This window comes from Zygotorulaspora mrakii, chromosome 1 (assembly GCF_013402915.1).
Source record: "Zygotorulaspora mrakii chromosome 1, complete sequence".
NCBI classification, from domain to species: Eukaryota; Fungi; Ascomycota; class Saccharomycetes; order Saccharomycetales; family Saccharomycetaceae; genus Zygotorulaspora; species Zygotorulaspora mrakii.
In genome coordinates, this window is record NC_050719.1 from 1,134,398 (window position 1) to 1,161,678 (window position 27,281).

General features: G+C 40.3%; 18 protein-coding genes across 18 annotated transcripts, besides 1 other annotated feature; 12 read left to right on the forward strand and 6 right to left on the reverse strand.

The window, feature by feature from the left end:
- Positions 1-48: 48 nt before the first annotated feature.
- HG535_0A05770 (uncharacterized protein) lies at positions 49-483 on the forward strand (the record flags this gene model as incomplete). Its single annotated transcript, XM_037286469.1, has 1 exon — positions 49-483. The coding sequence occupies one exon, from the start codon at positions 49-51 to the stop codon at positions 481-483; it is 435 nt and encodes a 144-aa protein (XP_037142364.1).
- Positions 484-591: 108 nt separating this feature from the next.
- On the reverse strand, positions 592-1,365 carry GDT1 (putative ribosome biosynthesis protein GDT1; the record flags this gene model as incomplete). Its single annotated transcript, XM_037286470.1, has 1 exon — positions 592-1,365. The coding sequence occupies one exon, from the start codon at positions 1,363-1,365 to the stop codon at positions 592-594; it is 774 nt and encodes a 257-aa protein (XP_037142365.1).
- A 370-nt stretch (positions 1,366-1,735) lies between these two features.
- PCH2 (Pch2p) lies at positions 1,736-3,522 on the reverse strand (the record flags this gene model as incomplete). Its single annotated transcript, XM_037286471.1, has 2 exons — positions 1,736-1,882; positions 1,951-3,522. 2 exons carry the CDS (start codon positions 3,520-3,522, stop codon positions 1,736-1,738), a joined length of 1,719 nt encoding a protein of 572 aa, XP_037142366.1.
- Positions 3,523-4,542: 1,020 nt separating this feature from the next.
- On the forward strand, positions 4,543-5,391 carry GLO4 (hydroxyacylglutathione hydrolase GLO4; the record flags this gene model as incomplete). Its single annotated transcript, XM_037286472.1, has 1 exon — positions 4,543-5,391. The coding sequence occupies one exon, from the start codon at positions 4,543-4,545 to the stop codon at positions 5,389-5,391; it is 849 nt and encodes a 282-aa protein (XP_037142367.1).
- A 307-nt stretch (positions 5,392-5,698) lies between these two features.
- Positions 5,699-6,982, forward strand: CUE5 (ubiquitin-binding protein CUE5; the record flags this gene model as incomplete). Its single annotated transcript, XM_037286473.1, has 1 exon — positions 5,699-6,982. One exon carries the CDS (start codon positions 5,699-5,701, stop codon positions 6,980-6,982), a length of 1,284 nt encoding a protein of 427 aa, XP_037142368.1.
- A 1,135-nt stretch (positions 6,983-8,117) lies between these two features.
- On the forward strand, positions 8,118-9,605 carry WHI2 (Whi2p; the record flags this gene model as incomplete). Its single annotated transcript, XM_037286474.1, has 1 exon — positions 8,118-9,605. One exon carries the CDS (start codon positions 8,118-8,120, stop codon positions 9,603-9,605), a length of 1,488 nt encoding a protein of 495 aa, XP_037142369.1.
- A 624-nt stretch (positions 9,606-10,229) lies between these two features.
- IRC23 (Irc23p) lies at positions 10,230-10,793 on the forward strand (the record flags this gene model as incomplete). Its single annotated transcript, XM_037286475.1, has 1 exon — positions 10,230-10,793. One exon carries the CDS (start codon positions 10,230-10,232, stop codon positions 10,791-10,793), a length of 564 nt encoding a protein of 187 aa, XP_037142370.1.
- Positions 10,794-11,046: 253 nt separating this feature from the next.
- TOM6 (Tom6p) lies at positions 11,047-11,226 on the forward strand (the record flags this gene model as incomplete). The annotated part of the gene is made up of 1 exon (XM_037286476.1): positions 11,047-11,226. One exon carries the CDS (start codon positions 11,047-11,049, stop codon positions 11,224-11,226), a length of 180 nt encoding a protein of 59 aa, XP_037142371.1.
- Positions 11,227-11,369: 143 nt separating this feature from the next.
- PMP3 (Pmp3p) lies at positions 11,370-11,625 on the reverse strand (the record flags this gene model as incomplete). Its single annotated transcript, XM_037286477.1, has 2 exons — positions 11,370-11,503; positions 11,592-11,625. 2 exons carry the CDS (start codon positions 11,623-11,625, stop codon positions 11,370-11,372), a joined length of 168 nt encoding a protein of 55 aa, XP_037142372.1.
- A 355-nt stretch (positions 11,626-11,980) lies between these two features.
- Positions 11,981-13,423, reverse strand: DBP5 (ATP-dependent RNA helicase DBP5; the record flags this gene model as incomplete). The annotated part of the gene is made up of 1 exon (XM_037286478.1): positions 11,981-13,423. The coding sequence occupies one exon, from the start codon at positions 13,421-13,423 to the stop codon at positions 11,981-11,983; it is 1,443 nt and encodes a 480-aa protein (XP_037142373.1).
- Positions 13,424-13,880: 457 nt separating this feature from the next.
- Positions 13,881-15,515, forward strand: HG535_0A05870 (uncharacterized protein; the record flags this gene model as incomplete). The annotated part of the gene is made up of 1 exon (XM_037286479.1): positions 13,881-15,515. The coding sequence occupies one exon, from the start codon at positions 13,881-13,883 to the stop codon at positions 15,513-15,515; it is 1,635 nt and encodes a 544-aa protein (XP_037142374.1).
- A 304-nt stretch (positions 15,516-15,819) lies between these two features.
- MGE1 (mitochondrial nucleotide exchange factor MGE1) lies at positions 15,820-16,527 on the forward strand (the record flags this gene model as incomplete). The annotated part of the gene is made up of 1 exon (XM_037286480.1): positions 15,820-16,527. The coding sequence occupies one exon, from the start codon at positions 15,820-15,822 to the stop codon at positions 16,525-16,527; it is 708 nt and encodes a 235-aa protein (XP_037142375.1).
- An 813-nt stretch (positions 16,528-17,340) lies between these two features.
- HG535_0A05890 (uncharacterized protein) lies at positions 17,341-20,088 on the forward strand (the record flags this gene model as incomplete). Its single annotated transcript, XM_037286481.1, has 1 exon — positions 17,341-20,088. The coding sequence occupies one exon, from the start codon at positions 17,341-17,343 to the stop codon at positions 20,086-20,088; it is 2,748 nt and encodes a 915-aa protein (XP_037142376.1).
- A 158-nt stretch (positions 20,089-20,246) lies between these two features.
- On the reverse strand, positions 20,247-20,901 carry HG535_0A05900 (60S ribosomal protein eL33; the record flags this gene model as incomplete). Its single annotated transcript, XM_037286482.1, has 2 exons — positions 20,247-20,551; positions 20,883-20,901. The coding sequence occupies 2 exons, from the start codon at positions 20,899-20,901 to the stop codon at positions 20,247-20,249; spliced, it is 324 nt and encodes a 107-aa protein (XP_037142377.1).
- Positions 20,902-21,860: 959 nt separating this feature from the next.
- Positions 21,861-22,203: a sequence feature (SNR17).
- An 89-nt stretch (positions 22,204-22,292) lies between these two features.
- POC4 (Poc4p) lies at positions 22,293-22,763 on the reverse strand (the record flags this gene model as incomplete). Its single annotated transcript, XM_037286483.1, has 1 exon — positions 22,293-22,763. One exon carries the CDS (start codon positions 22,761-22,763, stop codon positions 22,293-22,295), a length of 471 nt encoding a protein of 156 aa, XP_037142378.1.
- An 80-nt stretch (positions 22,764-22,843) lies between these two features.
- Positions 22,844-23,515, forward strand: DFR1 (dihydrofolate reductase; the record flags this gene model as incomplete). Its single annotated transcript, XM_037286484.1, has 1 exon — positions 22,844-23,515. The coding sequence occupies one exon, from the start codon at positions 22,844-22,846 to the stop codon at positions 23,513-23,515; it is 672 nt and encodes a 223-aa protein (XP_037142379.1).
- A 457-nt stretch (positions 23,516-23,972) lies between these two features.
- On the forward strand, positions 23,973-25,316 carry KES1 (oxysterol-binding protein KES1; the record flags this gene model as incomplete). Its single annotated transcript, XM_037286485.1, has 1 exon — positions 23,973-25,316. The coding sequence occupies one exon, from the start codon at positions 23,973-23,975 to the stop codon at positions 25,314-25,316; it is 1,344 nt and encodes a 447-aa protein (XP_037142380.1).
- A 474-nt stretch (positions 25,317-25,790) lies between these two features.
- NOP53 (Nop53p) lies at positions 25,791-27,119 on the forward strand (the record flags this gene model as incomplete). The annotated part of the gene is made up of 1 exon (XM_037286486.1): positions 25,791-27,119. The coding sequence occupies one exon, from the start codon at positions 25,791-25,793 to the stop codon at positions 27,117-27,119; it is 1,329 nt and encodes a 442-aa protein (XP_037142381.1).
- Positions 27,120-27,281: the final 162 nt, after the last annotated feature.

The following is a 27,281-nucleotide window of genomic DNA, read 5'->3' on the forward strand; positions in this document are numbered from 1 at the left end:
CTGCCCTTGACATGTCAACCTATAAGAATACACAACTGTTATTATCCTATGTCTTCATTGAACGAACAAGTGAAGGCTCGGAAACGAAGATTAGAAGAGCTGAAAAATCGCTCGGAGCATGCCAATACTGTGGAGGAAGCAAGCAAGAAAAGCAAGAACGAAATTGAAAAAAAAAATCACAATGGAGATATAGGAGTCCCCCTGGAATATACAGACTACACTGTTGAGCAACTATCTTCTAAAATTGAGAAGGAAGTTTTAGAAGAATTAAAGAAAACTGCAGATGTAATAATCACAAATTTTGCGAGAAATCAAAGTCAACGAAGTAAGAGTATCACTGCAAAAAGAGTAAATGACAAAAGTGTGGGTTTTCCTGCGACCTTTCTGCAAGAGAAGCTGGATGAATTGGATAGAAGGACCGATGATCAAATAAAGAGACTAGTGCGAAAAAAGTTGATGAAAGATGCAAAGAGCGAAAATTAGCGCGTAAAGGAATGATTTTACGGTTCTATCAATAAATAAATAAACAAGCTAATAAGAGAAACAGCTAAATTTGTATCTTGCCGCTTGCTGTAGTTTTGTGGGCTCTCTTTATTCAGTAGTGAAAGCCTCATAAATGTACCAGATGGCGAAGATGAAAAACGAGAAAGCACCACCCAATGTGACTGTTCTCATGCTAATCTTAGTAGCTAGGAACTTACCACCAAGAACAGCAATGAAAGTGCAAACGAAATGGCCGAGGACGGCACCAGCTATCACATACCAGTAATCGCTATCAGATGCCATAGCAACTATACTGATTTGTGAACGATCACCAAACTCTCCTAAAAAGATCATAATAAAGATATTGATCCATATCGGTGATACTAATAACGAGGCCTTGTGGACAATTTGTCTGAAAAGTGATTGTATTGGTGCCAGTACCGATGAATCAGATGCTTTGGGTGACGAATTCTTATGATAATCACCCATTTCAATATCACCATTACTACAGGCCGCTATCTCTTCCTCAACTTCCGCCATCTCTTCCCGTACCCCAGCGTCTTTTCTCATTTCTAAACCCTCCAACGTCAGCTTATACCCAAATACAAGGAACAAAAGACCAGCTAAGAATCTAGTGTAGCGCTCAGAGATAAATGCAACGGAAGCATGTCCAACAATACCAGATAAAATAGTCATAATTGCTAACGAAGATGCAGCCGAACTAAAAACCAACCATCTTTTATGACGCATGGCCATTAAAGCAGCTATAAGGAAGGTCTTGTCACCAATTTCAGAAACAGCGATCATTGAAACAGCCATGACAAAAGAAGCAAGTGGAGAATCAGCCTTTTCAGGCCCTGAACCACCATTACCTTCACTCATGTTTTAAAGATGATCTCTCGTTAAAACAGCTTTTGTTTCTGAAGGAAACACAGTCACAATTTCGGCCTAATAGTTCAGCTTCACCAGATATTGAACTTTCAATTGACGAAAGTTGTAGTCGATAGTGATTCCTAGATAATTGGTATATTCAAATGAATATCAGAGTGCAGTTTTAAGTAAACGCTCCGGACTGTTCGTGGTATTTTTTTTCTCTTCGGTCCTAGAGCTCGCTCACTTTAATTATTTTTACCTAGTAAAGTGCTTTCTTTTTTAACGCGATTCAATTCCGTCTTGTGCGATGACAACAGTAGCTTTAAAATAATGAATGCATGATGAGATAAAACAATCGTAATGCGTAGTTGCGATATTATTACACGTGGTGCTTATATGTTGTACTAGCAACTGATAATGCCAATGCTATGAGAAACTTGTCCAATTGCATTGGCAAAGCCTGGAAGTGCTCAGAGAGACAAATTAATGGTAGCTTACGCAGGGTTCTGCCACTTACGTCAAATCTCTAAATTGAAATATTATGTTAGTAAAGCAAGTTTTCAGTTTGCAAAAATTTTCTACACATGAACATACCAGGCATTTAGAAGCAATTAGCGAAATAACCTCTTCGTACTTGAATTGTGACAAGGCGTTAAAGGGACACGAAATGATATTTTTTCGCATAAGTTCTCTTAAGGTAGAGGTCAAAATTTCAATTATTGCGTCTTTTGATGGATTGCCAATATGAAATACACCATCAGCCCTATCTATGAATGCTGGGTCCAAAGAGTTTAGTAGATTGGACGTTGCCAGGACAATCAGATTATTGTATTTTTTTAATCGATCCAGTAGAGTTAATAGCGTACTCACGACCCTTACCCCATCTGTGGACTCACTTTTGTTGAGTAATTCGTCTCTTGAAATTGCTATGGCCTCCACTTCGTCGATTAGCAGACAAACGAATGAATTTTCGTTCAATTTCAAGAGATTTTCAACATCTGTAAATATGCTACTCAGGTTTTTTGATGATTCACCGAACCACCTTGAAAAGATTCTTGAACATGAGATCTCAACTAGTATTCCCTTATGGCGAGTATCAATAGGGTTTGTGCCACAAGAGAACTCCCTTCTTATGGACAATTTCTGAACCAACGCCTTACAAACTGTCGTCTTTCCTGTTCCTGGAGGGCCATGGACAATCAAGAGCTTATTATTAGAAAAAATATTAGATGAATCAATGTTACTATTAGCTTTCTCTCTTGACAAAGTTGCAACTTTCAGCGCTATGGTAGCGTAGCTGAACATCTTTTGCTTAATGTCATTATCGAAAAATAAGGACTCCCAGCAGTTTTCCAATTCCTTTGAGGGAAGCAACGTAACTTTTGTCAATGATAGTGTTTGTTTGCTAATTCGAACTGAGGAATCTAAGGAATCGTTAACTTTTGATGAAATCAGTGTGTTTTCATCGGTGAGGCACTCATCATTAGCATTCTCGTTGTCACTATAAAGATCAATTTTATCAAAATCGTCAATCAGCACCTTATTGTCGTTCTGATGCTGCAAATCTTCCAAGCAACAGAAAAGATGAACATTGAGTTCGCCCACTTCCATCGACGGAGAGCCAACATGTTGTGCCGTTTGAGCATTGTTCACTTCTTCTTCCAAGATATTTGTTACCCTTTCCTTTAGATTGCAAAGAGTTGTACCCAAACATGTATTGATAGCTGGATTCTCAACGTAGATGTCGCTAGTTATCTTCACTATGAAAAGTGAAAATATTAGGTTAGCATGAGCCTCGCTTATTGCCTCAGATGAATCGTCCATGGCAAGCTGATGGAATATCACCCTAACCAAACTCTTTACAATACGACTTTGCGCTTCCGTGGGCGGTTCACAAATCTCAATACTTCCATGACCCTCGGCCAAAAAGTCTTCTGAAGTTAGTATCAATCTACGCAACCGCTCACATTCGAATTTTCTCAGTCTCTTCTGGACAATGCTCTTGACCAGCTTGTAAAATATATGCATCTTGTCAACTGCATTTATTGTCTCATTGCCTCCATGTCCGTGATTGGCTCTTATTTTTCCCTCGTTCTCTTCATTCAACGCACATTGGACCAACGAAACCGTGCTGGCTCTGAGCATGACATCTACCATACACACCATCTTGCCGAACCAGATTGTATAGTTTTCGTTTCACAGTTCGAAGGAGAAGACATATCTTATAAGAGAAAAATAGCCGCCCATCCCACTTTTCTTGACGAAAAAAACACGAGATTGCCTAATTAGGAATATCCAGCCGTTGAGCTCTTATCAAAAGAATAAAAGCTAAGCTAAAAGGTATAAAAGAAAAGGTACAAGAAGAGCGCGATCTGATTATGATACTGTCACTCGTTGTCGTAAACCTCGCTAATATTACCTCTCAGGCTCATTGAATATTTTTTCTTAGATGTCGTGCTGCCAATCTGATGAGAAATCATGTTGTCAATCTAAACAAAATGTTAAAACTACATCTGCGAGACTGCCAGCAGCACCATCATCTGGAAAAGTGTCCGCTAGTCCATCTTTCAAGGAGAAATTATCTTCAAATTGTTGCATGTCGTCCTCTAAAAAAGAGAGCAGATGCAAATGTGGTTCTAGCTGTGAATGTCCCACTTGTAACACAACAAAGCTATGATGCTTATGATGCTTATGATGCTTGTCCAGTCTGAAATTTGAGATATATAGTTAAATACAGTATTTACTAATACATTTACCTGAAGGTGAAGGGAGCATGTGTCGAGGGGATGACATGATCATTTTTATCACTTTTATGTTTTGTTAATAATAAGAGATTTTACAAGGCTGAAGGAGATTTAACATCAATATACACTGTGTAAATATGATGCAAATAATAAAAAACGCAAAAGGCATCACAGAGTGCGTGTTGATGAAGTGTCCAGTACTATAAGCTCAAATACAGTGTGATAATCTATGTGAAATGTATGATACATAGATTTGGTACCAGTGAAATGTTTCTATTGGGTGGACCTAAACAGCCCTGCTTACCCGTACTTAAGAATGCCAGAGCAATATTAATACAATGAAATACCCTAATTGTATAGAGATCTTGGAAGTTTAGGTTGTACCCATAGAGACTCGCCCAAGTAAGTATAATCTGGGAATTCCAGAGGGCTTTATAGTTTTATGCTATTTAAACAAATTAGAAAGATGCATGTTAAACCTATTAAAATGAGATGGATGACCGGCGGGGTCAATTACAGTTATCTGTTGAGTACGCAAGATAGCAGTCAATCATGGTTGATTGACCCAGCAGAAGCGATGGAAGTGCTGCCCGCGTTGAATAGCGCAGAAAAATCTAGTATACAAGCTATAGTGAATACGCATCATCATTATGATCATGCCGGAGGCAATGTTGCCGTTTTGGCAAGTTTGAAACAGACATCAAATCATCCAATAAAGGTAATAGGTGGCTCTAGAGGCTCACCTGCTGTCACTGACATTCCTAAGGATCTGCAACATTACAAGTTAGGTGATTTAGACATCACAAGTATTCGCACTCCATGCCACACCCAAGATTCTGTATGCTATCATGTTATTGACCCTGAGACAAATGAACAGGCAATCTTCAGCGGTGATACCTTGTTCACTGCTGGCTGTGGGCGATTTTTTGAGGGAACCGGCGAGGAAATGGACGCCGCATTGAACGAGAAGATTTTGAAGGGCGTAAAAGAGCCCAATTGGGGCACAACTAGGGTATTTCCTGGTCACGAATATACTACTGGAAATGTAGAGTTTATTCGCAAAGCGATTTATCCAAATGTTGGTGACAATAAGTATTTTGACGCTTTGGAAGATTATTGTCATGAACACGAAGTCACTACAGGAAAATTTACGCTTTACGATGAATTGATGTTCAACCCATTTATGAGACTGGATGACAAACTGGTAAGAAAAGCTATTGGTGACGAGAACTGTACTTGGTCTAGAGGCAGAGTTATGGATCAACTAAGAAAAATGAAGAATGCAGCTTGAACTGAAGAAAACAAAAACTTTCATCGTTACTGGTAACTGAGCTCATGCGAGCATGGCAAGTCACTAAATAGATATCACGGCATATGGGCTGCGTGCTCAGGCCCGTCAAGAGCTGGCGATTGTAATTCTTTTCTATTTATCATCATATACGTTATGGTATATCAAGATTTATCATATCAAACCTCATTCAAGTCACATAACTACGAGAGGTGTCAGATAGCCTAATATTGTTATTTAATCAACTGTCAAATTTGAAGAACTCGATTCTTCTTCGTTCCCATACACAGAAAATTCTAAACAATTAAATATGTCTGCAGAGGAAGCTGAAGCTTTAAGTACCACGGATATTGACAGTGCCCCTGACATTAAGGAAGATAGTCCCAAGAAGCCTGAAGGTGTAATCGAAACAGCGAAAACAGATGATTCTGAACAGGAAAATCCACCAGCTATAGAAAAAGAGATTGATGAAACAAAAAAGGGTCCTGAGGATGAGCGTCCTGAGGAAGCAACCCCCCCACTTCCAGCCCGAAAGAAAACTAATGATATTTTGGAAGCAAAGGCACCTGAAGAGAACCCCATTTTAACTCAATTAAAAGAGGCGTTCCCAAATGTCGAGGAAAAATATGTAAAGGCTGTAATTATCGCGTCACAAGGAGCTTTAGATCCTGCATTCAGTGCGCTACTGTTTCTATCAGATCCAGAATCAGGGGCGGACATAGAATTACCATCTCAGCCTGTAGTTCATAAAGCTCCAGATTTGCCGCAAAGAAGGAAACAGACTCAATTGGAACAGGACGAATTGCTAGCACGTCAGCTTGATGAACAGTTCAACAAAAATAGGCATTCGCAACGCGTTATTCAAAGTCGTAGGCAAGTTAATGCTGCAGGCCGTGAAGCAGGTGAAGCACGTAGGGAAAGGATAAGAGAGCGTCATAGAAGAAATCAACAACCGCTGAGCCCAGAAGAACAGAGAGAGCTTTACGGTGAAGATGAGGATTCTTGGGCTCAATTCATGGAAAAGGAGCTGCCCGAACTGAAGGAAAAGGCAAACCGTTCAATCCAAGAGACTGCTACAAAATTAAATGGTTGGATTAGTGGATTCAGAAGAAATATAGTGGGCGATTATGCTGAACCTGGCAACAGTAATGAAAGAGACTATTATGACGATGAGGCCTACGAACAAAAGATAAGCGAAAAGAATAATGATTACACCAACAGTTATGCACCAAAGAAACCCGAAAGACGCAGATTCAATTCTTTTGGAGCCCAAGTTGGAGAGGAGTCATTGGAGAATCACGGTATAACGTTGCACAATGACGACAGCGATGCTGAATACGACGAGGAAGATGATGTTCCACCACAACTTCCATCCAAGAACTCTGAAGACGGAAAACCCAAGGATGTTAAAATCGTACCAGAATCAACTTTTATCGATACACCTGACGCCTCAACTAGGAAAAAATGGCAACCAGTTGCGCCTGAGCCGTTAAATGCTACACCTACCAAGGTAGTTGTTACCCCAGATGACCGCAAGGCCAATAGGAACGCGGATGAGGACGAGTTTTTAATTAACAGCGACGACGAGATGTAATTCGTAATTCGGATCGATGTCTTACGTTTTTGATGAAGTTTTGAATAGTTAAAGTCACTATGTTTCAGAAATTAATAAAACAATCTTTTTTCTATCTTGAATTTAAAAAATTCGTCAGATAATGTAGATAAGGTTAATGAAAGTTTATCTCATCATGTAGTATTCTTCAAGGGTCGTTAGGTCCTTGAACCTTCAAGTGTACCCTGAAGTTAGCACCAGTGGTTGCTGGCCAAACTTCACGCACGTTAACTCCAAGATTAGCGCCCAATGCGGCTAGTCGCACAACTCCTATAGTACCAAGGAAGGTGTTATCTGACAGGAAGGTGTTACCTTACAGGAAGAGTCTCTATCTGAAAAATTTTCAAAGCCAGATTTATACTGCACCACTGAGATTGGTCCATACATTACCCTACTTTCAGTTTTCTGTAACGAGCAGCGATGAATCATCACGAAGCTGACGAAAGTACAATCCCGATTTTGCATACAGTTCGAACTGCCTGATCTGCCATTGCTCAAAATGATTGAATACTCGTAATTCCCATCCATTGTGCTTTACTGTGCCCAGAAAAAGTACTGATTCTCATAAATCTTATAAGTTCGTTATTTCTTGCTTAGTGAAACGAAAGCCTCCTAAGTCGTGAACGCTTCACAAATGAAACTTGCACTTGAAGTAGCGACTGCTGCTGACAAACGCCAGGCGATTGAGTGTCCCGGCTGTCTAATCTTCACGTTTCAATGGATACTACATCTTTAATAATATTGAAACTCGTAGATTATGATTACAGGAGCGATTCGTCATAAGTTGCCAGTACGTGAAAGGAGGTAAAAAGAGAAAAAAACCCATATTTGCAATTCTTTAAGAGAACAATCTCTTTATCACAGAGGGACCTAGCCGTTTTTGGTAGGTGGACAGTGTGTTATTATTTGAGACTTGTGTAGTTTACAACACATATCGAACTTCTTACTCATCTGTGGTGATTTGCTGTTTATTTTTTTTCGATTGAAAAAAACTGGCTCTGCTGGGTACATTGAGAGAATTGAAAATATCTTAGTTGTGAAAGATACTAAGACAAATAGAGGATATTCGAAGGTGGACTTTTTGAGCGAGATAGAGAGCTCCCATTATTAGTTCATTATGGAAAATATTATCACACAGGTTTCACAGGATACCGGGGCTAATGGGTTCTTGAAGGACCAGGTACCATCATCAGCCTACGACGATGACATTGGAAACGATAGCGAGAACGGTAATTCTTTAATTCACTTGAACATCCAGGATAAGCACTATTACATCACACGCGACCAACTGATGTCACTTCCTGAGTCATTACTGTTGTGTTTGTTTCCGTCAGGTGTTTTCTTGGATTGTCAAGGTCAAGTTATAACTAATTTGACACCAGATGATGAAGTCTACATTTCAAATTTCTCACCAAAATGTTTTGAGTATATCATGGAAGCGTATACAAAGGCCTACGATGATTTGATCAACTTCCCCATTAATAAATTATTTGATAGATCCGTGTCGGGAAGAGACCACCCCTTCTCTGCTAAGGGTTTTTTCTTTTTTAGTGGTTCAAATCCAGCTGCAAATCAAAATAATAATGAGAATGATATCTTGCACGACAAACCGACCATTATTGTGCTTAGAGAAGATCTGGACTACTACTGCGTTCCTCAGAGTGATTTCCAATTCGACAATAAAGACACCAGTGATGACCTATTGTATCATGTTATGGCTCAAGTTAAGGCAGCTGCTGGCAGCTACCTTACTAATAAGACTTCAATTTTCCAAGGATTGTATTCATCTAACAGGTTAAGGAATTCAACGGCAAACAGGCAGTCAAGCGCAACTGTCGAAAAGTTTTCAAAGGAAAAAGAATTGGGTCCCGCTGAGCAACATTTGATGGATATGCTGTGTTCGTCAGGATTCGAAAGAAACTCAACGTGGGGAAATAGAACTCAGGAACCAGATAAAACTGTTATAAGCTCTTTGTCGCTATGTCGAATTGCCAATGAAACTACGGAGGAGTTTAGAGAGAAGTATTTTGCCGCAAGAAACAGATGGGACTCCGAAATCAAACAAGCACACGAGAACTCACTAACGCCCGTTGGATCCACAGTTTCGGTGAATTCATTATCTCGCACTACATCAAATAACAATGCTCCCGTATTGACTTCCTCCCATGCTTTGACTCCAACTGCTTCCGCTTCCAACATTTCCAGTCACCACAAACCCCATGGCGAAAAGAGGAAGTCACGGTTGTCTGCCCTAGCCGACAACGTCAGGTCAAGATCCTCCTCGTCGCAAAGGTCAAGCTCCAAACAGCGGGTCCAAGAAGCACCCAAACTGTACGATCTGGTTCCAAAGCCAGACATCAACCCAAAACTACTACTGTTTTGGAGAAAACCAGCGCGGAAGTGTTGGTGGGGCGAAGAGGAAATCGATTTGCAAGTTGAAATCTATGGATCTTGGTCTGACCAAAAGACTGCTGATAACAAGAAGATGCTCAGTTTGAAAACTCCAGTCAATGTCAACGATGGCCTGAATAAGATCACCATCCCGGTGAGACTACACATCCGAAGGGTCTGGACTTTAGAACTCAGTGCCATAGGTGTTGATTGAAGACCCCGGTAATACCCGGTGAAAAGTTTAATTACATCCCTTGCATTTCATCACCCATAGCGTTGCAATCTTCACACTCACCCGTCCCTCGGGCCCCCTTAGATACTGCCCTTATAATCAATACGTACATGCTTATATAAAACAGAAGAGACACAAGCAACCCCCGTGCAATGATAATTGACGTAATACACTACGTAGTTTGTTATCTTCGGAGTGTGCGATAAAATGTTTTTTTTCACAGTTTTTTGCAGACATACATTCTCTTGTCATTTTCCAGCCAACACATGGCTAACACCACAGCGCGATGGTGAAAATCTATTTTTTCTTGTACTTTTTTTTTTTGTTATTGATGATTCAATCCTCACATGATAATAATCTAATCAATACAAAACAGGAATAGCATCTAGTCTACAAAGTATTTGCTATCGGAGACCTCAGGGCTATAAGAGGCTGTGGATTTACGATTTTGTTTTGATCGTCAGGCATCTCTGGAAATTGGGTACTGCACCTCAGCGTGAGCTCTTTTTTTCACATTTTTTTCTGTTGCAAGAAAAGAACCTCAAGACCTCACGAGCTACAGATCTCAAAAAGCGAGAGCTCAAGAAGCAAGGCTAGTCTGGGACCATGATAGAAAGAATATGGCAAGCAGTGATGATCCTGTTCAGGATTTACCAGTACGCATGCTACTCGTTCGTTTTCATGATACTGTCGCCGGTGATTCTGCTGTACATGTTTGACATCACGTTATATTTATTTCGGCTGATGATCTACTTTATGCGATTCCAGGTGTACCTGATTAAGAACCGATGCATACCGGAGACCAGGATAGTCCACAGAACGGGCGGGTCGTTTGCATGGAAGATGAAGATGCGGGAGAAGGAGACTGAGCCTGAAGAAGAGTGCGACAGCTCGAACACGAGCATATTGAGCGCGTTCAGAGACTCCAAGGAGTCGCTGCTTGACGATTCGGCTTCGATCTCGTCCAATTACTCTCTGGTAGGTTCCCAGGCCACTCCGAGGGCCTTTCATTCCTCCAGAAACAACAGTATCATAACACTAGACTCTGCTCAGATGAGCATCCTTGCAGCACATGCGGAGATTTGCAAATTACGTCGTGGCAAAAAATCAGATGTTGAAGTATCGCTGGATCGATACGAAAATCGTTGTGTTCCCACGAAAGCTATATAAAACAATCATACTCATTCTCTCGCACTTTATCCATATACGCAAAACAACTTATATACACCTAGCAATCCATCAGCAGGGGCATTTTGATCTTACGACCGTTAATCTATCTATCTATCACCTGGTATATTTTCCCACGTAATACATGATCTGCCTACGTGCTACAAAAAAATATGCAAAAATTTATAAAGCGACTTGATTGGAATTACCAGACAGATCGTGGGGGGTGCAAGACGGTCAGAGATAGTTAGTCGAAATGTCAGGAATCTTTGGTGCTAGCGCAGCAGCTGCAAACGAACCGGAATCATCGAAATCGGTTTTCCAGAAATTCAAGGAATCTCCTTTATACACAATAACTCTAAATGGTGCGTTCTTCGTGGCGGGTGTTGCTTTCATTCAATCACCTTTGATGGAGATGATGGCCCCACAACTTTGAACGAAGAGGAATCTAAGTGGCAGAGACCGTGTAAATAGCAATAGCTGCAGTGTTATTACAACTACATAGATATTAAAAGAATTGAAAAATATTAAATAGAATCAGCGAATATTTGTTTCTTTGACGCACGTACTGCACCCCTTTCAATACTTGAGAGCGAGGTACAAAGCGTATAGCATACCTGGGAAGAAGACCAGGATAGTCAATACCAAATCGATGATAAACTCTGAGCCGAAGCCGTGACTCATAAAGACTGATAATGGTGGTAGGAAAATGGCTGCAAAGTGCGTATTTGTGTTAGTAAGACCGAAGCTTCATATCTCCTGCTTGCCCCAAAAAAGACCGCAGTACACTCCCAGACATACCTAAAATGATGGCGACAATCTTTTCGCTGTCCATGATTGATTAATGTAATGTGTTGTTGTGTTTATTGAAACTTATTTTTTTTCTTATGTTAGGTCCTTAATTTGGATTGTGTTTGCCCTACGTGATGAGCCTTTTATATATCTTTTTTTGTCCGAAAGAACGGAACTGACAAGAAGTTGGAGGAACTTTAAGTAAGAATGCAAAACCGGTAAAACTCCTATTTTGTTATTGCTTTGACGAATGCTCGATTTTTTTTATTGTGTAAAGAGGAAAAGAAACCTAAATGTGCGATGCAGTATACTTGAATGTGCTCTCCGCAAGAGTATATTTTCTAGTCAGGGAGTAAGAGAGAAAACACTGGACTAATTCAATATTTAGATACACAGGATTATTCTTTTAGTGTTTTCTTGACAATTTTTTCCACCTCATCCCAGTCGTCAGTTGGCACGCGAGTCATTTCAATATCTCCGTAATATTGTTGGATGGCTGAAAGCACATTGTAAGATTTCTTGTCATGGACAAAGGATATGGCAACACCTTTTCTGCCGAATCTTCCTGTCCTTCCGATCCTGTGGATGTACGTTGCCGGATCTGGTTGACCATTGTGTGTGGTTGGGAGGTCGTAGTTGACAACCATGGAAACGCTTGGAATATCTATACCTCTTGCGAGCACGTTTGTGGTTATCAAGACTTTTGATTTCCCGTTTCTAAAGTCGTCGATCAGTCTATCTCTTTCCTGTGTCTGCAGATCACCGTGCAAAATGGATACTTGATGGCCCTCTTGTTTCAATTTGGCGTAGAGCATGTTAGCTGTGTTTTTTGTCGACACAAATATGATTGATGAGCCGATGGTTAACAATCCGTACAGTTCACATAGTACCTCATATTTGTGGCTTTCGTCTTTGCAGTCCATGTATAATTGCTTGATTGCATCGACGTTCACTTCGTTGTTCTGTAATTCTAAAGTGTTTGCATTTGGCACAATTTTTTTTGCGTATTCCCTAACTTTCTCATCAAAGGTAGCGCTGAATAGTACTAACTGTGTTTGCTTTGGCAGAAATTTCTTCACGCGGATACATTGGTCACCTAAACCTTGTTTATCCAACATATTATCGGCCTCGTCTAGAACGAAGATTTTTACCTGGTTCAATTGAATTAATTTTCGGCGCATGAGATCTAAAACTGTGCCTGGCGTACCGACGACGATGTTTGCCTTGATGGGCTGGTTCTTGGCGAAAGAATCTGGAACGATCAGCTGAGTAGTAATCTTGGTGAATTTGCCCATTTCCTGTATGACTTCCAAAGTTTGTCTGGCCAATTCTCTCGCTGGTGCTAAGCAAATAGCCTGTGTTACATCGCCCAACGTCAAATCAACTCTCGTTAACATGGTTAATGAAAAAGCGGCTGTCTTCCCTGTACCCGATTGCGATTGAGCAATCATATTCTTTGGAGGAGTGCTGAGCAAAAGTGGCAATGCCCTTTCTTGAATTTTAGAAGGCTTTTGAAATTTCATCGCATACAGACCCTTCAGTAGTTCTGGTGAAAGTCCCAGCTCTTCAAAAGATTTAGCACTGTAAAGAGGAGAGTTTGGATCTGCTTGCAAATCTGCGAGATTCACCTTGACTTCATATGCAGAACTGATAAGATTAGAGTCGGTCGTGTTCCCTGCGGGTTGTTCTTCCTTTTTCGCCTCAGTCTTAGATTCGCTTTTTGGTTCTTCCTTTGGGGCCTCTTGAGTCTGCACGACGGTTGCGCCGTTCTCTTCCGCTTTCTTACCATCAATTTTCAAAGACGCTAACAGTTTTGCAGCATCATCTTTAGACTCGTTCATAGTGGAAAGGATAATTACGAATGCAAAGCTCTAATTCTTGAGGGGACAGCTGACCCATCTTGAGAGCATCACCGTCTTTTTCATTTAGATCATTTCATTTTTTTTTCTTTGAATACAACTGTAAACTTATCATATGTAAACAGGGTAACGCGCTAAACACGCCTCAATTTGGTGACCAGTTTGAATAATGAAATTGATGCATTCATTGAAAGTAAAGACTTCGTATATTATATAACTCGAATCAGGGAGTAGAGCGTTAAAGTTCACTATATATTGTGATTCGCTTCTCATTGCGAGACTAACCTGGCTTCGTCTAAACTATTCCTTCGTTTACACTTCCGATTGGGCGTGGTTTCCGTTTTTACTTTAATTTCTAAATCGGAATCCATCATACTGTCTGTTTTTTCTGGTTAATAAGGGGCACAGCTCATATTATTGCAAATACGCCGAGTAAGCCATGGCCTCTCTTTTTAGGCCACCGGAATCAGTAAGACGGAACAGCAAATCACCAAAATTGACGCTACCGCCAATCGTGAGGAACAATAACGGGACAGGGAATGGAAGTGTTCTGGATGGTACTGGTATCAAAAACAGCAATCCTAGTCAAAATATATATTTGCCTTTGAATACCCCCAATAAAAATGTCAGGTCAAGCACGTCCCTTTCCGAAACGACGCCTCAGTCATCTGCATCCTGCGCCACTTTGACAAGTAACTCTCAACCACAGCCACTTTCGGCGTCATCATCGAGTTCGTCTTCGACAATCAGGACTTTGAAACGAAGGCCTGCTCCACCACCACTACCTCCTTTGGTTTTGACAGGTAATTCATCTTCAAAATCGCAATTGTCGCCAGATTCACTGTCAAACTCTTTACAAAATTTACATATGACTTCAGAGAGTTCGATTTGTGATACAGTAAAGACCAAAAAAGATTCTAGTATATCAAATATTCTACGGGCACCAAACAGTAATGATAAGATAGATACTCACGATAATAATAAAGGTAGTGATACCTTGGGACATATTGCATTGGCCAAAGAGGAAAACAATCAACTAGCAAGTACTTGTTCGGAAAGCGTATTGTCGGCATACGAAGATGGCAGAAACGATTCTAGCCCATCAAAGGAACTTGCTCCAATAGAAGTGGAGACCATGGCTGGAAAAGATGTTGATCAATTGGAAGAAGATCTTTGGCAGCACCCTGAGTTTAAAAATGAGATAGAAACCTTAGGGATATTAGGAGAAGGAGCCGGAGGCTCTGTTGCTAAGTGCAGGTTAAAACAGGGATCAAAAGTCTTTGCCTTAAAGACAATCAATACATTGAATACTGATCCAGAGTATCAAAAGCAAATATTTAGGGAGTTGCAGTTCAATAAGAGTTTTGAATCGGATTATATCGTAAAATACTATGGAATGTTTTCCGATCAGCAGAATTCAACAATTTACATTGCCATGGAATATATGGGAGGAAAATCGCTAGATGCCGTGTATAAAAATCTAATTGAGCGCGGCGGAAGAATAAGTGAAAAGGTATTGGGTAAAATCGCGGAGGCGGTTCTCAGAGGTCTATCATATCTGCATGAGAGAAAAATTATTCACAGGGACATCAAACCACAAAACATCCTGCTAAACGATAAGGGCCAAGTGAAGCTATGCGATTTTGGTGTCAGTGGTGAAGCTGTTAATTCTTTGGCGACCACATTTACAGGTACCTCCTTCTACATGGCCCCCGAAAGAATCCAAGGTCAGCCATACAGCGTCACCTGTGATGTGTGGTCTCTAGGATTAACGCTGCTCGAAGTTGCACAAGGCTATTTCCCATTTGGAAATGACAAAATAACACCAAATATTGCACCGATTGAGCTTCTTACAGTAATTCTAACTTTCACACCAGTATTGAGAGATGAATCCGAACTAAACATAACTTGGAGCAGGGCATTCAAGTCATTCATAGAATTTTGTCTGAAGAAAGACCCTAGGGAAAGGCCTTCGCCTAGACAAATGATACAGCATCCATGGATTCAAGGGCAAATGAAGAAAAAAACTAATATGGAGAAATTCATTCAGAAATGCTGGGACAAAGAGGCTTGAATTACAGATTTTATGAGAAAAATTACGGTATAAACATTTATAGGTATCAAGAACAAATAAATATATAAAATAAATAACTAAACTAAGTTGGGCTTTTTGATATCACAGTCATTAATCGAATTGTATCGCCCAACTTCGTGATTTGTGATGATCTCGTTTTTTTTCATTTTTTTTTGGTTTCGTTAAGCTGTGACATTTTGCCATTTGAGGTCTCTTAAAAAGAGGTCGAGAAGATCACACAAATCTATTTGCACACCGACAACAGCTCTGTTAATATCATTTAAAGACTAGCAGTTAGTTGAAAATGATGGTTTTCTCTACAGCTGCCAGAAATGTCTCTAGAAGAGCGGTAACGCCCGCTTTACGTAGCGCTCGGCCAATGATGAGTACCGTCAAACAGAGTACGAGAATGGGCTATATCAGTCTTAGATCCATCTCTTCAGAAGCAAACAAAGAATCAAAAACAGCTGAAAGCGACACAGCCAAAGAAAGTGATGCAGAATTGACTGATGAACAGAAAAGAATTAAGGAACTCGAAACCAAGCTTGAAAGCAAAAATAAAGAGGCTGTCGAGCTAAAGGACAGACTATTAAGATCTGTAGCAGATTTCAGAAATCTACAGGAAGTCACCAAGAAAGATATAAAGAAGGCCAAAGATTTTGCTCTCCAAAAATTTGCGAAGGACTTGCTAGAATCTGTTGACAACTTTGGTCACGCCCTAAATGCTTTCAAACCGGAAACTCTGGAGGAGTCCAAAGAGATTGACGATTTGTATACTGGCGTTAAGATGACCAGAGATGTATTCGAAAAGACGTTACAAAAGCACGGTATCGAGAAGCTTGATCCTATTGGCGAACAATTTGATCCAAACAAGCACGAGGCCACCTTCGAACTACCTCAACCAGATAAGGAGCCTGGTTCTGTTTTCCACGTTCAACAGGTTGGATTCACATTGAACAATAGAGTCATTAGACCAGCAAAGGTTGGTATTGTCAAGTCCACTGATGAGTAAATAGAGTGGATATATCAATGAGCGATCAACAGCAACGAAATATCATGTACATAGGAGTAATCTATAATGAATATATCGCACTGCACTAAGCCAGCGTTATAAATTTCTCGTTAATAGCAGGGCAAATCTTGAATTGCCAATATACTTTGAGAAGAGCCCTGAATTGGCCACTAATTCGGTGGGTTACCATATTTAGCAAACCATGCAGACTTGGAAAATCGATTTCAAATAAACACCCAACTAATAAAGGAACGAACTGCTTCTGCTTATTATAATTCCGCATTAACCGCATATCATCTGAGAACATGTGACAGTCATGTGACAGTTTTTGTTTCAACAACAACTATTACTTTTGGCGTAAATTCCAAAAAAAGCGATGAGATTCGAAACGTAAACAAACGTTAGAAGAATTTGAACAAAATACAGAAACAGGGATTGAGTGGAGGCAGAAAGGCTACTATCGAAGAGTTCTAAGGGTAGATTCTAAAAGAATAGGCTTAATACCTTTGTTCCTCAAGTTTAAAACTAGGAGCTAGGCTCTCGCTGTGTTTTGTGTATATAAGAAGGCGTACTTGTAGTCCTGCTTTGGTTCAGTTTATTACGTTGTGAACTGAATTCTACTAAGTTAAGGTTCAGGCACGCGTTATAAAGCGGCAAAGAGGGCTAGCGCGTTTTTTATGCAGATTTCACACAAGGAGGCTGTAGTATAAGTTGATTGTTTCTATCGAATTTCCGTTTGTTACAAACGAGACAGATTAGCTAAGAGAGTTATCGTTGTTTTCAAATTGGGCATATTATTAGATCACACTTCAGATGGCATCAATAAACAAGCGTTACACTTACTACGGTGGTGAGACAGCTGTTTTATCTGGAAGCACAATTACCGGCAATGCCAATGGCAAAGCTATACGAGCGCAGAATAAGCCAAGACGAAAACATGTCACATTCGGACCTTATATACTAGGATCTACATTAGGTGAAGGAGAATTTGGTAAAGTTAAATTAGGTTGGTCAAAGCATTCTACAACTTCTTCCGCAGAAGTCCCCAAACAAGTAGCCATTAAGCTGATCAGGAGGGACACAATACCTAAAAATTCAGAAAAAGAAGTCAAGGTGTATCGAGAAATCAATGCATTGAAACATTTGACCCATCCAAACATTGTCAAGCTGGAAGAAGTTTTACAAAATTCCAAATATATTGGTATTGTCCTTGAGTATGCGTCCGGTGGTGAGTTTTACAAATATATCCAGCAGAAAAGGAGACTGAAAGAAGGTGTTGCGTGTAGATTATTCGCACAGCTAATTAGTGGTGTCCAATATATGCATTCGAAGGGTTTAGTTCATAGAGATTTGAAACTTGAGAATTTATTGCTCGATAAACACGAGAATTTAATTATAACGGATTTCGGATTTGTAAATGAATTTTTTCAGCATAATGAATTGATGAAAACATCTTGCGGCTCACCCTGTTACGCTGCACCGGAATTGGTGGTAAGTACAAAACCATATGAGGCGAGAAAAGCTGATGTTTGGTCCTGTGGAATCATCCTCTATGCCATGCTGGCCGGTTATTTGCCTTGGGATGATGATCCAAAAAATCCCGATGGTAACGACATTGCAAAACTGTACCATTATATCACAAGAACACCATTAAAATTTCCAGAATATGTCAACGCATTACCCAGAGATCTTTTAAGACGTATTCTTGTCTCTGATCCGAAAAGAAGAACCACCTTGAGAAATATTCAACGCCATGAATGGACGAGACCTCATATGCCATTTTTATCAATAACACCCGAAGAATGGGATAGAACGATGGTATCTAAAGATGTTTTTAGACCTCCAAGACTGAATTCTCAGAGATCAACGAGACCGCAATCGAATTGTTCGACATCATCAACGAGTTCGAAAGGCGACAAAAGAGACTCGCTCATCATCGATTCCACTTTGGTGAATTTGCCAGCGCCACCACAAGAGTCTCAATCCCATGTAATAACGATACCGTCACCACCGTCACCTGAACTGCGGCACTCACCTATAAGGGGTGTAAATAGACACAGTAGAAGCAATTCTGCTGCATCAATTGCATTACAGGCTGTAGTTGACGCTGAACGTGAGCACAACTTACAACGTGAATCGTTTTTGCATTTACAGAAGATGCATCATTCAACTGGCAATAGAGCGTCCGTTCCTGTATTCTTAAATCAAAGATCCAACACGCACTCTAACAATTCTGGAAATGTCTCTTCATTAATGAATAAAGATAGCGTTATCGTGGAAGCGAGTCCAGCAAAAAATGCAAAAAATAATACTTCACACCCAAATATAGCATCACAGGAGTCATCCAATATGGCTAATCTAGCGGCTTCTTACGAAAATAAAAACAAAACGTTTAAACCAAAGACCACTGTAGATCGTATGAATCACAGTAGTGAAAAAGGTTCAAGTTCGTACCATCAACTTTCATCACAACACCATAAACCGAGGCCAACTTCTTACCATCCTTCATCTACGGCTTCTGCTAGCACAGACAGTGATGCATTTCCTATTGTTTCAGCAATCAACGGCACATTGGCGCATAATATGGAGCCATCACCTTTTGATTCAGTTCCTTCGCTAAGTCCCGATCAAAAATATTCTTCATTTGACCATTCCCCCAAAATGCTACCAAGAAGATCATTTTCGGTGAATAAACCATCCTTGGATTTACAAAGCGTCTCTGGCGATTTAATCAGATCTCAGAAAGATGGGGAAACAATTGCTTTTTCTCGAATTAATGAACAAGTTGAAGACGCTGATTTCAGAAAGCGTCGCCAAAGTCGTCGTTTTAGTGCCTTAATTGGCGAAAAGGTATTCAGTCCAGTTACGGAGGAGATGGAAGAGACCGCAATAGTTGATGAAAAACCAATTACCATCAAGGTCTCAGCTGTGACTCCAGATGTGAATGATCCTGATGGTACTGGCGAGAAAAAGCTGGATATACCGGATAATAAAACGGAGAAGAAAAGGTTCAGTTTTTTTTCCCTTTATTCAACGCATAATGTTTCAAAATCTAGCCTGGGCAGCAATGATTCCAAAAGTGGCGTCAATGGTAAGGCAGCCTCCCGTAACCCGTCAGCATCACCAAAAACAGCAGAGCCCAGGGAGTCAAGGACTACATTGCATGTTGTGGCTCCAAATGACTCAGAAGATTCAGAATCTTCACAGATTTCTCAGACTTCAGCGGTTGCAGCAACTTTTGCGCCGGACGTGCACAGAAGTACTCAAAGTTCAAGACAGACGTCGTCGTCGGATAAATCCATTGCAGAAAAGACAACAGGTGGCTCAAACGCTTCCAAAGAGTCGCAATCAATCCAACGTCATGCATCACACAATCGTTCAAATGGCAGAACTAGTTCAAGAGTGACAAATGCTAGTAATACATCACGTAGCAGTCATCGACAATCGGTAATGGTCTCGACCCTGAACGACAATCAACAAGCCCAACCGAGACACACCGGCGATCAATCGACAGCCAGGAAAGTAATAGATTTCTTCAAAAGGCGGAGTATGAGACTGTAATCGTAACGTATGTCGTACATAATTACCATTGTTATTATCATTTTAATCTTTTCTCAACCGTACTCTTCAATTTAACCATAAAAAAGCTCTAATATGTATTTTGCATTAGGACACTTATAGATATAGAACTAGAGAATACTTATACAATATCAACTTGCTTAGATGTTTGATGGGTACAAGAAGATTCTGACAGAAGCACCGAAAGTCTTTGCTGGCAAGTTGTTTCTGAAAGTAGCTCTAACGACACCAGAGTTACCGTGAGATCTGGTTACCTTACCCCAGATAACTCTGATCTTGGAACCTCTAATCTCTTTGGAAGCTCTGTAAACATAAGCGACACGCTTACCTAGATAGAATTGAGCATCTTGTGGAGTTGAAACGCCCTCAATCTTGACCAAAGAGACGTTTGGGTTGTTGACACTCTTTGATCTTTGGTAGGATAAGTGCTTACCTTTTACGTACACTGAACGATGAAATTGTAATAAGTTAGTAATCTATTCCTGAATTCACGCTTGAATATACAACTGTCCAATGGACATGTGCGAGCCGAAAGACAGACGTGAAGATCCTACTCCAATCCGCCTGCACCGGTGCGCCCTTGCCACCCTGCTACAATCTCGTCACGGCTAGGCTTATCTTCTCACGATTTTGCCCTATGTTGCGCTCTCTCTACTTCTCCCCTCCGGTCTTGCAACGGTCCTCCATCACGTTTCTTCACCTTGGTTCCTGGATCTTCTCGGTACATCGCTCTGTTGTAATTCAGTCATTTCTATCACATCAATGCGCTAACATACATCTATGGGATTCAGCCATTTTTGTTTACTTTGTTCTTTCAAGCTCCTTGGTTATGAAAGATACTGAACTCAGTTTCAATATACGTTATTATCATAATCGCATGATGGCTCACAGTATGATAAAGCGTCAATTTTCCAATCCAGACGTTGGATTCCGGGTACCGGTTCACAGACAGACAACGGCACTCTGTTGCGTTGTTCTTTCCAGCCTGGCAAGGTGCTCTCTGTCAAGGTCAGTGTCGACCGCCCCGTCAGGCAAACGCATCCTGCCCTGCCTAGCTCCTTGCCGGCTGCCCGCTGTGGCCTTCCAGGTCTCTCCCTATGGTGGCTCTGGTGGCGCTCCCTCCTGCCAAGTTCGCTCATGTCCAGCGTGCGTCCAGCATGCGTCCTGTCTGCGCCAGCTTGCGCTGTTCCTACAGCGAGCAGTGCCCGCTCGACGCAACGCGACCCACCCAAGAATACCAGGCTTCTTCTAGATGCACGGATGCATGTCTTGAGTGGGTGTACGGATGGTTGAGGTGCGAAACCGTCACGCATCCCCCAGGTTACCCGGGCAGCTCAGTTTCGGAAGGTGTTCGGGCCGTGCCGTTAGGGCACATATTCTGACGCTAAGTGAGGGCTCGCTCCCTGTGTATTACCCGGCGGTCGAAGGATTCTTTTTGTACCCTAGCTGTTTTTATGCTCGTCATTCGGTACGCTCAAGTAAAAAAAGTAACATGGTTTTTCGACGTTTCCGTTTAGGGCTTGATGAAAATTTTACTCTTAATGCTGGCGACAGCTCGCTGAAAAAAGTATTTAAACACATGGTATTGATGGATAGTTATTTCTGTTCTACGTAGTTTTTATTTCAATTCTAGTTTAAAATATGTGTCGACGTACTTCAGTATGTTTTTTACCCTATACTTTGGTTTTCCCTATACTTTGGTTCACCAGTAATATTTTACAAGAAATGGAGATTTAACTAACACATTCTACAGTAGGATCATTTCTATAGGAATCGTCACTCTTTGACTCTTCAAAAGAGCCACTGAATCCAACTTGGTTGATGAGCGACATAACCTTTGTGCCCTAGAGTGAGAAAATAAATGTTTTAAAACATGTAGCTTGATCCACAATCCTTAGCGGTTTGGTTCATCTACCATTTTAACCATTTTGTTTTGCCTGTTGCAACTTCGGGCTCTGAATATGTGTCTTCGCCTTGTGTGATGGGACATTTTATTGCTTGGATAAATAGGCGCGATGATCTTGGCCCAGTCTGTGTACTTCTTTTCTGGAAGGGACAGAGTTTTCTGGGTGGGCACAAATGGCAGTCTGACAAGTTCACCTTTTTTCCCTAGTTTGCTGTTAATCAAAGGCTTGGTTGGCAGATTAGAGGAATTTAGCTGAAGCGAGCTGATATACGTGTATACTTTATAGGTTTTTGATGTAATCTAAACACTGCTTGACTACGTATGTCTGTTCGACCGAGTTGTACTGATGGTCCTGTGGGGCCGACCATGCGACGTAACAGGGGCGATGGAATTTTTTTGATACGGCTGTGGCGGCTTGTCTAGTCACATCCAGGATCCAATCGTTGTTGGTGTCTAGTAAGGCTGTTCCAAATATTTCGTTACCATTACGATTCGGTATGCAGTAGTGGTAGCAGCATAATGTCGACAAATGGCTGCTCTTGGATTGTATCCCTAGGACGATTGTAATCGGAATCTTCTTTGCCGTTGGGTCCTGAGGTATGGTGACTAGCAATTCGAGCGGGGTACCCAATTGAGATTCTAAAACCTGATGTACAGTCTTCACGGACTTCATTTGACTCTTATCCTGTGTTCCTCTCAATTTTAGAACTAGAAGTGTAGAAGAATGAAGAATGAAAGACGTATTTTTCATCTCATCGCCGCTATATATAAATGTAGCTGAATAAGAAAAAAACAAGATCAACAAGAAGAGGAAAAACAAATGGCTATGAAATGGATATGACTGCTAGACTACCGGTTGTTGGTATCGTTGCTTGCCTGGTACCCGAAATGGGGATAGGATTCCAGGGCACATTGCCCTGGAAGCTTTCCAAAGAGATGAAATATTTCAAACAGGTAACAACTCTAACAAAAGATCCCACGAAGATGAACGCAGTGGTGATGGGGAGAAAAACGTGGGACTCTATACCTCCCAGATTTAGACCTCTACCCGGTCGTGTAAACGTCGTTGTTTCCCGAGACTTTACAAGCCCTTTCATCGTGGATGTCAACGGGTGTTACCACAGCAATTCACTGATCCTCGGAATCGAGGTACTCAAACATCAACTGGGCGATCGTATTGAGAGGATATATGTCATCGGCGGTGGCCAAATCTACAATCAGAGCTACGACATCACTGATCACTGGCTCATCACCAAGATTCGAACTGCCGATTCTCAAATTCCAGTTCCGGAAATGGATACTTACCTAGACAAGACCAATTTGAGTACACATTTCAAGCAACAAGGCAGCGAAGAACTGCTCAAGTTTCTCCCACCAGGGGTTGATCTACCTGCACCACACATGAGCAGCAATGACAACGGTACCGACGACGACAACGATCCAAAGTTCCTAACCGAAGAAAAGGGGTATCGCTTCTGGCCTACTATATACGACTCTATTTAAATCAGATATATTCGAACAATCTTCTTTGAAGATGCAGTAATCGGACAATTGCTATGAAACCCTGTTGCATGCCTCATATCCCTCGTCTGTCGTCTGCTTTTCGTTCATTAGCCCATATGCATTCCGCGATTTAATTGAATTACGAGAATTTTTTGCCCGGTTAAAGCTTCCAAATTCGTTGACTAAGCGAGGAAACCTCACCAGAAATATATATCAACCTTTTTTTCCATAATCAGGAACGAGTTATCAAATCCTAGAAAAATAATAGTCAATATTCCAGTAATTGATTAGTCGTCAGTAACCCATTGCTTGTTCATTTGCTCATCTGGATTGACACTGCTCGATTCACTGGTGATTTTTTTAAAGATCTGCCCTTTCATAGAGATTGTTTATCCTTTCAAAGATCAGGTTACTGTTACGTGCGCCCCTTTGCGATTAAGTATTATTATAGGTAGTGATGTCGCAATATGCTAGTTCCTCTTCGTGGACTTCGTTTCTGAAGTCAATTGCATCCTTTAATGGTGATTTATCCTCGCTATCAGCCCCTCCTTTCATTCTATCACCAACATCGTTATCAGAGTTTTCTCAGTATTGGGCAGAACATCCGGATTTGTTTTTGGAGCCTGCTTTAGTTCACGAACAGAACATAAATGACAAGGTTGGACAACATCACGAAAATTTTGAATCTTCAGACGCAAAATGTGAATCTTTAGACGAAGAAAGTGAATCTTTAGAAATGGCTCGTATGCTAGCTGTTGTGAAGTGGTTCATTTCAACTCTAAAATCTCAATACTGTTCTCGTAATGAATCCATGGGTACTGAAAAGAAACCCTTAAATCCATTCCTTGGTGAAGTATTCGTAGGTAAATGGGAAAACAAAGAGCATCCTGAATTTGGTGAAACCGTATTGTTAAGTGAACAGGTTTCACATCATCCACCAATCACAGCTTATACGATTTTCAATGACAAAAATAAGGTCAAAATGCAAGGTTATAATCAGATCAAATCTTCGTTTTCGAAATCCTTAACGTTAAGCGTCAAACAATATGGTCATGCTCTTTTGGAGCTAGCCGACGAGTCGTATCTGATTACTCTACCCCCCTTACATATCGAAGGTATCCTGGTGGCCTCTCCTTTCGTTGAACTAGAAGGAAAATCATTTATTCAATCCTCTTCAGGTTTACTTTGTACTTTGGAATATTCTGGTAGAGGTTACTTCTCCGGTAAAAAGAATAGTTTCAAGGCAAGGATCTATAAAGAAACTAAAGATGCAAAAGTTAAGGAAAATGCAATCTACACTATATCTGGTCAGTGGTCGGGAACTTCTAAGATTACGAAAAAAGATCAGTCCACTTCGAAAACATTCTATGATGCAACAAGAACACCTGCTGAACACTTGAAAGTTAAACCAATAGAAGAACAACACCTCTTGGAAAGTAGAAAAGCTTGGAAAGATGTTGCAGATGCAATTAAATTAGGAGACTTCAACCTGATTACGCAAAGAAAAACAGAACTTGAAGAAAAGCAAAGAGTTTTAAGGAAAGATGAAGAGGCAAAAGGTGTTAGCTGGCAAAGAAGATGGTTCAAGGACGTTGATTATTCGCCAAATCCACAAAATGCCGTTTACACACCTGAATCTGATGATATTTTCTCAAAATTGACGGCTTTTGCGCATTTATCAACTAAAAATGTTCCAAGTGGTACTTTAATCGATGACAAGGACAATAAAAAAGATGTTTCAAGCTTACATTGGAGATTCCAAAGGATGTTGTGGGATAACGAAAAGGAAATAGTCTTATGATAGAACTTTACTGCAAGATCATGAAAAAAAATTTGCAGGGACGAAAGAGTATTGCTCAGCAATTAAAGGAAATGAGAGAGGAAACAGTCTGAATTACTCGATTTTTTTTTTTCATTTTTATATTATTTTTTTTAACTTTGTCATTTTTTTAGCGTCGTTATTATTTTTAATTATCTTTCATGCCTATAAATTCCAGTTTATCTTCAAATATGCTTAGCCACTTGAATGCTCTTGCCTTTGTCACACCATACATAAATAACATAAGATCTTATCAGAATTGTCAATATCAGCATTCTTTCTTAATGTCCGAATTGTTTGTTATTTTTCAAACTTTGTCCGAAGTGAATTCGAAAACTAGACCCGGATAAAATTTTCCAATATTGAAAGAAAAATGGCGATGAGCTATGAGTGAGATGAGGTCCTTACAATAAAAGAAAATAAGTAGTTCGCATCAAATCATAGTTTAGTCGTATTATGGTTGTTGAAAATGTTACCAAGAGACCAGCTCAGCATAAGCAAACCTCTCGTAAAGGTAAAAAGGCATGGAGAAAAAACATCGATTTAACTGATATTGAGAAAAGTATAGCCGAGAAAAAAGATCAAGAGATCACTCATGGTACATCAGATCTTGGTGATTTGAATGATACGGCACTTTTCCAAATTGATGAAACTGGTGACAACGATTTGAAAAGTAAACTTATCAAGAGAAAGCAGATAAAGAAAAACGTTAAGAGTAGAGAGATATTAGATGCAATCAAAACGAATTCTAAGATTGGCGCCCTCAAACATGTCAAGCACGATGAGGGTTCAAAATCAAAAGTTCAAAATGTTTCTAAAAAAGAACTAAGAAAGCTACTGGCACTAGCAGGTAAAATAGATGGCGAGTCCAAAGCCAACCATCGCATGGCAAAAGATGGTTTATCGAAATTCAAAAAGGTGGACCTTTGGGGAGATGACAGTAATGACAAAAAAAAGGTTGTTACACCTGCCGGAATAAAACTTGATGTGAAAGAAAACGTTATCATACCAGAAGAATTGCTCACAAAGTCAACATCAGGATGGTCAATCGCTTCCGTTAAACCAGACACACTGGATATGACACCAGTAAAAGTTAAGGAAATAGATGAAATACCTCATGCAGGTAAATCTTACAACCCAGATAAAGCTGACTGGTCGGATTTGATCAATTCTGAGTACGAAAGGGAAAAAGTAATTGAAGACAACAAAATTGCCATGAAAGAATATAGGGAAAAGATCAAAAGATTAATGGAAGTTTTAAATGATAGCGAAGAGGAAGAATCATCTTCCGAGGATGATGCAACCATCAAGAACGCAGAACAGGATGCCGATGAAGATAACGGAGACCTTATCAGACTTTCAGTTAATGAAGTTGTCAAGAATAAAAAGAAAACTAAGTATCAGAGGAATAGGGCCAGACGACATGAAGAAAAGATTAAAATGCATATGCAATTGAGGGAATTGAAAGCAAAATTACTTGAACTTGAAAAATTGGAAGAGATCGAAAAGGAAGTCAAAGAAAGGCTTACTTCAAACAATAAAAGTGTAATTAAAGATGCTAAAGTGAATTACAAGCGTAATATACTACAGGAAAACTTCGAGGCCAAACTATCGGACGAGTTATCTGATTCATTAAGAAAGTTGAGACCGGAAGGAAGTTTATTGCGTGATCAAATCAGAAAGCTGCAAAGTTCAGGTAAAATTGAATCTCGTGTAAAGATGAGAAAATCAAAGAAGATAAGACCAAAAATCACCGAAAAATGGACTCATAAGGATTTTAAATAGTTAGAGCTACCACATTTATCATTTGTATATTATCGAAGCGCAAAAGAGTGCTAAGTATTCTACTATATATGGGCTTTCAATACGAGAGTCAGTCACGCCATCTGTTTTAAAGACCAACCAAAATTTGATCAGAGCATTAATAGGAGCAGAAGAGTGAGATTA